Source organism: Salmo salar, chromosome ssa26 (genome assembly GCF_905237065.1).
Source record: "Salmo salar chromosome ssa26, Ssal_v3.1, whole genome shotgun sequence".
NCBI lineage: Eukaryota > Metazoa > Chordata > Actinopteri > Salmoniformes > Salmonidae > Salmo > Salmo salar.
In genome coordinates, this window is record NC_059467.1 from 50,546,180 (window position 1) to 50,558,679 (window position 12,500).

At 46.3% G+C, this 12,500-nt stretch overlaps 1 protein-coding gene across 3 annotated transcripts in view; it reads right to left on the reverse strand.

Annotated features, from left to right (window-relative positions):
• Positions 1–12,500, reverse strand: part of LOC106588012 (nuclear receptor ROR-alpha A) — a 255,417-nt gene that overhangs the window by 5,051 nt on the left and 237,866 nt on the right. For 2 of the 3 annotated variants that reach the window (XM_045707981.1, XM_045707983.1), the window contains 5 exons: positions 11,833–11,974; positions 10,768–11,187; positions 5,002–5,123; positions 2,939–3,071; positions 1,569–1,676 (listed from right to left, as the gene is read on the reverse strand). In XM_045707981.1, coding sequence (XP_045563937.1) covers positions 1,569–1,676; positions 2,939–3,071; positions 5,002–5,123; positions 10,768–11,187; positions 11,833–11,974 — 925 coding nt within the window. The remainder of the gene's footprint in view (positions 1–1,568; positions 1,677–2,938; positions 3,072–5,001; positions 5,124–10,767; positions 11,188–11,832; positions 11,975–12,500) is intronic. The other variant, XM_045707982.1, reaches the window with a different exon arrangement.

A 12,500-nucleotide genomic window follows, 5' to 3' on the forward strand; every position in this document is an offset into this window, starting at 1 on the left:
GACACACAGAGAGAGAGAGACAGGAGGAAGTTATGTGGATCAGAACATCACAGTCTGTCAGACACACAGAGAGAGAGAGACAGGAGGAAGTTATGTGGATCAGAACATCACAGTCTGTCAGACACACAGAGAGAGAGACAGGAGGAAGTTATGTGGATCAGAACATCACAGTCTGTCAGACACACAGAGAGAGAGAGACAGGAGGAAGTTATGTGGATCAGAACATCACAGTCTGTCAGACACACAGAGAGAGAGACAGGAGGAAGTTATGTGGATCAGAACATCACAGTCTGTCAGACACACAGAGAGAGAGACAGGAGGAAGTTATGTGGATCAGAACATCACAGTCTGTCAGACACACAGAGAGAGAGAGACAGGAGGAAGTTATGTGGATCAGAACATCACAGTCTGTCAGACACACAGAGAGAGAGACAGGAGGAAGTTATGTGGATCAGAACATCACAGTCTGTCAGACACACAGAGAGAGAGACAGGAGGAAGTTATGTGGATCAGAACATCACAGTCTGTCAGACACACAGAGAGAGAGACAGGAGGAAGTTATGTGGATCAGAACATCACAGTCTGTCAGACACACAGAGAGAGAGACAGGAGGAAGTTATGTGGATCAGAACATCACAGTCTGTCAGACACACAGAGAGAGAGAGACAGGAGGAAGTTATGTGGATCAGAACATCACAGTCTATCAGACACACAGAGAGAGAGACAGGAGGAAGTTATGTGGATCAGAACATCACAGTCTGTCAGACACACAGAGAGAGAGAGACAGGAGGAAGTTATGTGGATCAGAACATCACAGTCTGTCAGACACACAGAGAGAGAGAGACAGGAGGAAGTTATGTGGATCAGAACATCACAGTCTGTCAGACACACAGAGAGAGAGACAGGAGGAAGTTATGTGGATCAGAACATCACAGTCTGTCAGACACACAGAGAGAGAGAGACAGGAGGAAGTTATGTGGATCAGAACATCACAGTCTGTCAGACACACAGAGAGAGAGACAGGAGGAAGTTATGTGGATCAGAACATCACAGTCTGTCAGACACACAGAGAGAGAGACAGGAGGAAGTTATGTGGATCAGAACATCACAGTCTGTCAGACACACAGAGAGAGAGACAGGAGGAAGTTATGTGGATCAGAACATCACAGTCTGTCAGACACACAGAGAGAGAGAGACAGGAGGAAGTTATGTGGATCAGAACATCACAGTCTGTCAGACACACAGAGAGAGAGACAGGAGGAAGTTATGTGGATCACAACATCACAACCTGTCAGACACAGAGAGAGAGAGACAGGAGTGGATCAGAACACCACAGGACACAGAGCAGGACATCAGGGTGTGAACAGACGTCACCTGACATTGCATTGCTTCGGAGTTCAGTCAGTCCAATCATATCCTAGTGGCATAGCCATTCAGTCAGAGGAGGTCCAAAACATTCCCTAACAAATAACTTCCTCTCCTATTAAATCAAGGGTTCTGAAACTGCTGAACCTCAACCACAGACTGAAGGGGATTAACGTGTTCCACTGGGTTGTATTCTGACTTACCTAACGCTTTGAAGACATCAGTCCCGGCGTATTTCCCATCAAAGTAGACGGTGCCGTTCTGAGAGTCAAAGGCACGACACATTCTGATGAACACCACTTCAAGAGACCCTGAGGAGAGACAACACAACACAACCATCACTACAGGTCAGAGAGACAACACAACACAACACAACAACCATCACTACAGGTCAGAGAGACAACACAACACAACCATCACTACAGGTCAGAGAGACAACACAACACAACCATCACTACAGGTCAGAGAGACAACACAACACAACACAACACAACACAACAACCATCACTACAGGTCAGAGAGACAACACAACCATCACTACAGGTCAGAGAGACAACACAACCATCACTACAGGTCAGAGAGACAACACAACCATCACTACAGGTCAGAGAGACAACACAACACAACACAACCATCACTACAGGTCAGAGAGACAACACAACACAACACAACACAACACAGCCATCACTACAGGTCAGAGAGACAACACAACCATCACTACAGGTCAGAGAGACAACACAACACAACACAACACAACCATCACTACAGGTCAGAGAGACAACACAACACAACACAACCATCACTACAGGTCAGAGAGACAACACAACACAACCATCACTACAGGTCAGAGAGACAACACAACACAACACAACACAGCCATCACTACAGGTCAGAGAGACAACACAACACAACACAGCCATCACTACAGGTCAGAGAGACAACACAACCATCACTACAGGTCAGAGAGACAACACAACACACAACACAACACAACACAACCATCACTACAGGTCAGAGAGACAACACAACCATCACTACAGGTCAGAGAGACAACACAACACAACACAACCATCACTACAGGTCAGGGGGGTTTCCTATATAAGTAGACAGTATATAGACTGGTGGTTTCCTATATAAGTAGACAGTATATAGATTGGGGGTTTCCTATATAAGTAGACAGTATATAGATTGGGGGTTTCCTATATAAGTAGACAGTATATAGATTGGGGGTTTCCTATATAAATAGACAGTATATAGATTGGGGGTTTCCTATATAAATAGACACTATATAGATTGGGGGTTTCCTATATAAGTAGACAGTATACAGATTGGGGGTTCCCTATATAAGTAGACAGTATATAGATTGGAGGTTTCCTGTATAAGTAGACAGTATATAGATTGAGGGTTTCCTATATAAGTAGACAGTATATAGATTGGAGGTTTCCTGTATAAGTAGACAGTATATAGATTGGGGGTTTCCTATATAAGTAGATATAGATTGGGGGTTTCCTATATAAGTAGATATAGATTGGGGATTGATCGAGGTGTCATCAGTAGACATCATCTTGTCTACCTGCTTTGAGCAGCACTATCTGGTCGTTCTGACAGAGCTCCATGAAGCCGTCGATGCGTTTGGCGAACTCCACCACGTACTGGATGGCCTCCGTTATCTTGATGGCACACAGCTGCCACATCACCTCCTCTGGCTGATTTAAACAACAACTATGTTAAAAGCGGGATAATTGTTGATGCCAGTATCGAGAGAGAGACAGAGAGGGGAGAGAGAGAGAGAGAGAGGGGAGAGAGAGAGAGAGAGAGAGGGGAGAGAGAGAGAGAGAGAGAGAGAGGGGAGAGAGAGAGAGAGAGAGAGAGGGAGAGAGAGAAACAGAGAGGGGAGAGAGAGAGAGAGAGAGAGAGAGAGAGACAGAGAGAGACAGAGAGAGAGAGAAACAGAGAGGGGAGAGAGAGAGAGAGAGAGAGAGAGACAGAGAGAGACAGAGAGAGAGAGAAACAGAGAGGGGAGAGAGAGAGAGAGAGAGAAACAGAGAGAAACAGAGAGAGAGAGAAAAGGGGAGGTGAGGGAGAAGGAAGAGGGGGGTGACAAAAGCCTATGAGGGGAGGAGAACAACAGTAGTGTACTAGGTAGTGTACTAGGTAGTGTGTAGTGTACTATAGGTAGTGTACTAGGTAGTGTGTAGTGTACTATAGGTAGTGTACTAGGTAGTGTACTAGGTAGTGTGTAGTGTACTATAGGTAGTGTACTAGGCAGTGTGTAGTGTACTATAGGTAGTGTACTAGGTAGTGTACTAGGTAGTGTGTAGTGTACTATAGGTAGTGTACTAGGTAGTGTGTAGTGTACTATAGGTAGTGTAATAGGTAGTGTACTAGGTAGTGTGTAGTGTACTATAGGTAATGTACTAGGCAGTGTGTAGTGTACTATAGGTAGTGTACTAGGTAGTGTACTAGGGAGTGTGTAGTGTACTATAGGTAGTGTACTAGGTAGTGTGTAGTGTACTAGGTAGTGTGTAGTGAACTAGGTAGTGTATTAGGTAGTGTGTAGTGTACTAGATAGTGTGTAGTGTACAAGGTAGTGTACTAGGTAGTGTGTAGTGTACTAGGTAGTGTGTAGTGTACTAGGTAGTGTACTAGGTAGTGTGTAGTGTACTATAAGTTGTGTACTAGGTAGTGTACTAGGTAGTATGTAGTGTACTAGATAGTGTGTAGTGTACTATAGGTTGTGTACTAGGTAGTGTGTAGTGTACTATAGGTTGTGTACTAGGTAGTGTACTAGGTAGTGTGTAGTGTACTAGAGAGTGTGTAGTGTACTAGGTAGTGTGTAATGTACTAGGTAGTGTGTAGTGTACTAGGTAGTGTGTAATGTAGAATAGGTAGTGTACTAGGTAATGTACTAGGTAGTGTGTAGTGTACTATAGGTAGTGTGTAGTGTACTATAGGTAGTGTGTAGTATACTAGGTAGTGTGTAGTGTACTAGGTAGTGTGTAGTGTACTATAGGTAGTGTGTAGTATACTAGGTAGTGTGTAGTGTACTAGGTAGTGTGTAGTGTACTATAGGTAGTGTACTAGGTAGTGTACTAGGTAGTGTGTAGTGTACTATAGGTAGTGTGTAGTGTACTATAGGTAGTGTGTAGTGTACCAGGTAGTGTAGTAGGTAGTGTGTAGTGTACTATTTGTAGTGTACTAGGTAGTGTACTAGGTAGTGTGTAGTGTACTAGGTAGTGTACTAGGTAGTGTGTAGTGTACTATAGGTACTGTGTAGTGTACCAGGTAGTGTAGTAGGTAGTGTGTAGTGTACTATAGGTAGTGTACTAGGAAGTGTACTATAGGTAGTGTGTAGTGTACTCGGTAGAGTACTAGGTAGTGTACTAGGTAGTGTGTACTATTACCTTCGTCTGGTAGGTCTCTATCTCCTCCTGGAGGAAGGCCTGCCAGCTCATACTCTACTGTGTAGTATACTATAGGTAGTGTACTAGGTAGTGTACTAGGTAGTGTGTACTATTACCTTCGTCTGGTAGGTCTCTATCTCCTCCTGGAGGAAGGCCTGCCAGCTCATGCTCTGTAGTGTAGTATACTATAGGTAGTGTACTAGGTAGTGTACTAGGTAGTGTGTACTATTACCTTCGTCTGGTAGGTCTCTATCTCCTCCTGGAGGAAGGCCTGCCAGCTCATGCTCTGCAGCTCCTCCCTCAGGTACTGACACGTCTCCTGGTGGGACTTGGAGATGTTCTGGCCCAGGTGTTCTACAGGAGAGAGTAGCAGGACAACATCAAGAGCTGGACCACGATTCGTCCAGGACAACATCAAGAGCTGGAACACGATTGGTCCAGGACAACGTCAAGAGCTGGACCACGATTCGTCCAGGACAACGTCAAGAGCTGGACCACTATTGGTCCAGGACAACGTCAAGAGCTGGACCACTATTGGCCCAGGACAACATCAAGAGCTGGACCACTATTGGCCCAGGACAACGTCAAGAGCTGGACCACTATTGGTCCAGGACAACGTCAAGAGCTGGACCACGATTCGTCCAGGACAACATCAAGAGCTGGAACACGATTGGTCCAGGACAACGTCAAGAGCTGGACCACGATTCGTCCAGGACAACGTCAAGAGCTGGACCACTATTGGTCCAGGACAACGTCAAGAGCTGGACCACTATTGGCCCAGGACAACATCAAGAGCTGGACCACTATTGGCCCAGGACAACATCAAGAGCTGGACCACGATTGGCCCAGGACAACATCAAGAGCTGGACCACTATTGGCCCAGGACAACATCAAGAGCTGGAACACTATTAGCCCAGGACAACATCAAGAGCGGGACCACTATTGGCCCAGGACAACATCAAGAGCTGGACCACTATTGGTCCAGGACAACGTCAAGAGCTGGACCACTATTGGCCCAGGACAACATCAAGAGCTGGACCACTATTGGTCCAGGACAACGTCAAGAGCTGGACCACGATTGCTCAAGGACAACGTCAAGAGCTGGACCACTATTGGCCCAGGACAACGTCAAGAGCTGGACCACTATTGGTCCAGGACAACGTCAAGAGCTGGACCACTATTGGCCCAGGACAACATCAAGAGCTGGACCACTATTGGCCCAGGACAACATCAAGAGCTGGACCACTATTGGCCCAGGACAACATCAAGAGCTGGACCACTATTGGCCCAGGACAACATCAAGAGCTGGACCACTATTGGCCCAGGACAACATCAAGAGCTGGACCACTATTGGTCCAGGACAACGTCAAGAGCTGGACCACTATTGGTCCAGGACAACATCAAGAGCTGGACCACTATTGGCCCAGGACAACATCAAGAGCTGGACCACGATTGGTCCAGGACAACGTCAAGAGCTGGACCACTATTGGTCCAGGACAACATCAAGAGCTGGACCACGATTGGTCCAGGACAATGTCAAGAGCTGGACCACTATTGGCCCAGGACAACATCAAGAGCTGGACCACTATTGGCCCAGGACAACATCAAGAGCTGGACCACTATTGGCCCAGGACAACATCAAGAGCTGGACCACTATTGGTCCAGGACAACGTCAAGAGCTGGACCACTATTGGTCCAGGACAACATCAAGAGCTGGACCACTATTGGCCCAGGACAACATCAAGAGCTGGACCACTATTGGCCCAGGACAACATCAAGAGCTGGACCACGATTGGTCCAGGTCAACATCAAGAGCTGGACCACTATTGGTCCAGGACAACGTCAAGAGCTGGACCACTATTGGTCCAGGACAACATCAAGAGCTGGACCACTATTGGCCCAGGACAACATCAAGAGCTGGACCACGATTGGTCCAGGACAACATCAAGAGCTGGACCACTATTGGTCCAGGACAACATCAAGAGCTGGACCACGATTGGTCCAGGACAATGTCAAGAGCTGGACCACTATTGGCCCAGGACAACATCAAGAGCTGGACCACTATTGGCCCAGGACAACATCAAGAGCTGGACCACGATTGGTCCAGGACAACATCAAGAGCTGGACCACTATTGGTCCAGGACAACGTCAAGAGCTGGACCACGATTGGTCCAGGACAACATCAAGAGCTGGACCACGATTGGTCCAGGACAACATCAAGAGCTGGACCACGATTGGTCCAGGACAACATCAAGAGCTGGACCACTATTGGTCCAGGACAACATCAAGAGCTGGACCACTATTGGTCCAGGACAACATCAAGAGCTGGACCACGATTGGTCCAGGTCAAGAGCTGGATGGACCACAGTGGAACCCTTTTCACAATATGGTGCCGACCCGAACTATACTGAATGGTCTTTTTTTTTTTACATTGTTCTTTCCAGCACAGTTGGGTTTGTCTTGGCTCTGCCCAGTAGGGTGAAAAGGGTAGAATATGGGTCAGCATTTAGGCAGAGCTCACATGTGTAACAACATAGCAACATTGTTTCAATAAAGCCATATTCTTCCAACCCTACTGTTCTGCTATTCTGTACTGTTAGTGGTGGTTGATTATCTCTAACCACGACCCAGATAGTATTTCACTATTCTATACTGTTAGTGGTGGTTGATCATCTCTAACCATGACCCAGATAGTATTTCACTATTCTGTACTGTTAGTGGTGGTTGATTATCTCTAACCATGACCCAGATAGTATTTCACTATTCTATACTGTTAGTGGTGGTTGATTATCTCTAACCATGACCCAGATAGTATTTCACTATTCTATACTGTTAGTGGTGGTTGATCATCTCTAACCATGACCCAGATAGTATTTCACTATTCTATACTGTTAGTGGTGGTTGATTATCTCTAACCATGACCCATATAGTATTTCACTATTCTATACTGTTAGTGGTGGTTGATCATCTCTAACCATGACCCAGATAGTATTTCACTATTCTATACTGTTAGTGGTGGTTGATTATCTCTAACCATGACCCAGATAGTATTTCACTATTCTATACTGTTAGTGGTGGTTGATCATCTCTAACCATGACCCAGATAGTATTTCACTATTCTATACTGTTAGTGGTGGTTGATCATCTCTAACCATGACCCAGATAGTATTTCACTATTCTATACTGTTAGTGGTGGTTGATCATCTCTAACCATGACCCAGATAGTATTTCACTATTCTATACTGTTAGTGGTGGTTGATCATCTCTAACCATGACCCAGATAGTATTTCACTGTTCTGGTATGACCCAGACAGTATTTTTGTTACGACTTCCAGCGAAGGTGGCTCCTCTCCCTGTTCGGGCGGCGCTCGGTGGTCGTCGTCACCTGTCTACTAGCTGCCACCGATCCTTTTTTCCTTTTCGTTTGGTCGTGTCTGTCTTGTGTTTCACCTTTGTCTAGTTTAGATTCATTAGTGGGGTATTTAATCTCGCCCTACCAGTGTGGTTTCGTGCCGGATTGTTTGTGTACCTGTCGTTGGTTTGGGTTGCGTTTTAGTTTGTTCGTTTGGGCAGGTGTATTTTCTGGACTGTGTTCCGGATCATTTAGTGGGCTGCTCTATTTTGGTCCTGTGCCTGTGCTAATATGGACTTTTGAATAAACGCCTCCTCTACATTATTTACTCTCCTCCGCCTGACTTCACACCCACCTCTCCTAGGGAGCTTTAACAATTTTACTAGTGGTTGATCATCTCTTACCATGACCCAGACAGTATTTTACTATTCTGTCATGACCCAGACAGTATTTTACTATTCTGTCATGACCCAGACAGTATTTTACTATTCTGTCATGACCCAGACAGTATTTTACTATTCTGTCATGACCCAGAGAGTATTTCACTATTCTGTCATGACCCAGACAGTATTTTACTATTCTGTCATGACCCAGACAGTATTTTACTATTCTGTCATGACCCAGACAGTATTTTACTATTCTGGTATGACCCAGACAGTATTTTACTATTCTGGTATGACCCAGACAGTATTTACTATTCTGGTATGACCCAGACAGTATTTTACTATTCTGGTATGACCCAGACAGTATTTTACTATTCTGGTATGACCCAGACAGTATTTTACTATTCTGGTATGACCCAGACAGTATTTTACTATTCTGTCATGACCCAGACAATATTTTACTATTCTGTCATGACCCAGAGAGTATTTTACTATTCTGGTATGACCCAGACAGTATTTTACTATTCTGGTATGACCCAGACAGTATTTTACTATTCTGGTATGACCCAGACAGTATTTACTATTCTGGTATGACCCAGACAGTATTTTACTATTCTGGTATGACCCAGACAGTATTTACTATTCTGGTATGACCCAGACAGTATTTTACTATTCTGGTATGACCCAGACAGTATTTTACTATTCTGGTATGACCCAGACAGTATTTTACTATTCTGGTATGACCCAGACAGTATTTTACTATTCTGTTAACCATGTTGGTACTGGTTGATCTACAATAGAGAAAACGAGATATGTTCATATGGAGCAGACAATCATTTATTAACATAAAACAAAGGGCCATATTTCTGACAGTAAAAGTGAGAGAGAATATAATGATAAATGCTTTTGTTAAAAGAAGACAAATCACTTCCTGGGAGCTCAAGGGAGAGTAAATAACTGATTTCCCTGAACATGTGCCCCTCTGGTTCCCAATAGGAGCTAATTAACACAATACTAATTAACCAGACAATGTTCTAATGAGCTCTGAAGATGAGTTTGCAGCCTCCTGCTATTTTAAACCACCTTTGTTTTGCCCCACGGTTGTGCTCTCTGTTCGCTCTCTCCTTTCTCTTTCTTTACCTCTCTATATCCCTCTCTCTTTCCTCTTGTTCTCTCCCTCTTTACCCCTCTCTCCCTCCCACATCCCACACCTTACCTCATCCCTTCCCTTCCTGCCTCTCTCCCTCCTCCCACATCCCACACCTTACCTCATCCCTTCCCTTCCTGCCTCTCTCCCTCCTTCCCCATCCCACACCTTACCTCATCCCTTCCCTTCCTGCCTCTCTCCCTCCCTCCCTACCCCATCCCACACCTTACCTCATCCCTTCCCTTCCTGCCTCTCTCCCTCCCTCCCTACCCCATCCCACACCTTACCTCATCCCTTCCCTTCCTGCCTCTCTCCCTCCCTCCCTACCCCATCCCACACCTTACCTCATCCCTTCCCTTCCTGCCTCTCTCCCTCCCTCCCTACCCCATCCCACACCTTACCTCAACCCTTCCCTTCCTGCCTCCCCCCTCCCCCCATCCCAAACCTTACCTCATCCCTTCCCTTCCTGCCTCTCTCTCTCTCTCCCTCCCTCCCCCATCCCACACCTTACCTTACCTCATCCCTTCCCTTCCTGCCTCTCTCTCTCCCTCCCTCCCCATCCCACACCTTACCTCATCCCTTCCCTTCCCACCTCCCTCCCTCCCTCCCCCCATCCCAAACCTTACCTCATCCCTTCCCTTCCCTTCCCTTCCTGCCTCCCTCCCTCCCTCATCTAACCCAGCCATGGACAAGGTAGGAGACGTCTCTCCCTTTTCCTCCATAATCCCTCTCTCCACCTCTTCCCCCCTCCTCCCTCCCTCCATCCGTCCTTTAATCCCCCTCTCTCCACCTCTTCCCCCCTCCTCCCTCCCTCCATCTGTCCTTTAATCCCCCTCTCTCCACCTCTTCCCCCCTCCTCCCTCCCTCCATCTGTCCTTTAATCCCCCTCTCTCCACCTCTTCCCCCCCCTCCTCCCTCCCTCCATCTGTCCTTTAATCCCCCTCTCTCCACCTCTTCCCCCCTCCTCCCTCCCTCCATCCGTCCTTTAATCCCCCCTCTCTCCACCTCTTCCCCCCCTCCTCCCTCCCTCCATCCATCCTTTAATCCCCCTCTCTCCACCTCTTCCCCCCTCCTCCCTCCCTCCATCCGTCCTTTAATCCCCCTCTCTCCACTCACCTAGCTCAGCCATAGATACTGTGGGAGACGTCTCTCCGTTGGTGAAGGAACAGTAGGGGAAGAAACCCTGGTTGGAACCATAATCACACAGAGGCTCTGGTTTTATACCGTTAATATCCAGACCAGACTGATCAGGAGATGGCTGAATGTCCAGGTAGAACCCCCCCGCTCCTCCTGAGTCAGAGCCCCCCTTGGAGGCTGGGCCGTTACCCCCCTCGGGGCTGTGTTCCTCCATGTACCCTCCCAGGGCTTCGTGGAGGTCAGTGAGGCCGTAGTGGGGAGAGAGAGGCTCGACCTCCCCCGGGTTCTGATGAGGGTGGAGGTCTCTCTGCAGCTGCTGGGCCTGCTGGAGACGGTGTTTCTGGACCTCAGCGTACAGGCTGTCTCTCTGCTTCTTGGACATACGTCCAAACTTCACCGCTGTGGGGACATGGAGAGACATTGATGAAGGTTATTTCAAAGAACAATAGCGTTGTGTGAGAACTTAACCTCTCTGAGGAGGTAAATGATGATGTACGAAGTGGACTCATAATCCAATGCGCGTGTGTGTGTGTGTGTGTGTGTGTGTGTGTGTGTGTGTGTGTGTGTGTGTGTGTGTGTGTGTGTGTGTGTGTGTGTGTGTGTGTGTGTGTGTGTGTGTGTGTGTGTGTGTGTGTATGCGTGCATTCATTTTTACAGTATGCCTATGCATCGTGGTTAGTTCCACAAATTCAATTTTTCAGCGATTCTCACTCCCTGTAAATTCAGTGTATTTCTATTCAAATTCCAAGTCAGTCTTTGAATTCAGAGATAATTCAATTCCTCTCAATTCCAATGTTAGGTAAATTCCAAGAGTTCAATTCTCAATTTAATATTATCCACAACAATTCTACAAATTCCAATTTTAATTCAATTCCCTCAGGCTTTCAGGCTGATCATGTCACTGTTTAGACTGGAAATATAAAAATACAAGTTTAAATGATTTAAAACAAATCCTGCAGTCAATATTTCATAATATATGCATTAATTCCATTAACTGGGAGATATAAAAATACTGAATTCCAATTCAACCCCTGCTATACATACCGTCCCGTGACATGCCTACGGTCAGGCATTTCTGCAGTCTACAGTGTTGGCAACGGTTTCTGCTGGTCCTGTCAATCAAACAGTTCTTCTGACGAGGGCAGGAGTACCCTGCATTACTCTGCTGGCTCCTCCTGAAGAAACCCTGGATAGAGGGAGGGAGGGAGGGAGGGGGTGGAGGGAGGGAGGGAGGGAGGGTCAAACAATAGTTAAAAATCCCCTCAGCTAAGGGTGAGGTTAGTGTTGTCATTAGAGATGGCTATAGTGTTGCCATTAGCGATGGCTATAGTGTTGTCATTAGAGATGGCTATAGTGGTGTCATTAGAGATGGCTATAGTGTTGTCATTAGAGATGGCTATAGTGTTGTCATTAGAGATGGCTATAGTGTTGTCATTAGAGATGGCTATAGTGGTGTCATTAGAGATGGCTATAGTGGTGTCATTAGAGATGGCTATAGTGTTGTCATTAGAGATGGCTATAGTGTTGCCATTAGAGATGGCTATAGTGTTGTCATTAGAGATGGCTATAGTGTTGTCATTAGAGATGGCTATAGTGGTGTCATTAGAGATGGCTATAGTGTTGTCATTAGAGATGGCTATAGTGTTGTCATTAGAGATGGCTATAGTGTTGTCATTAGCGATGGCTATAGTGGTGTCATTAGAGATGGCTAT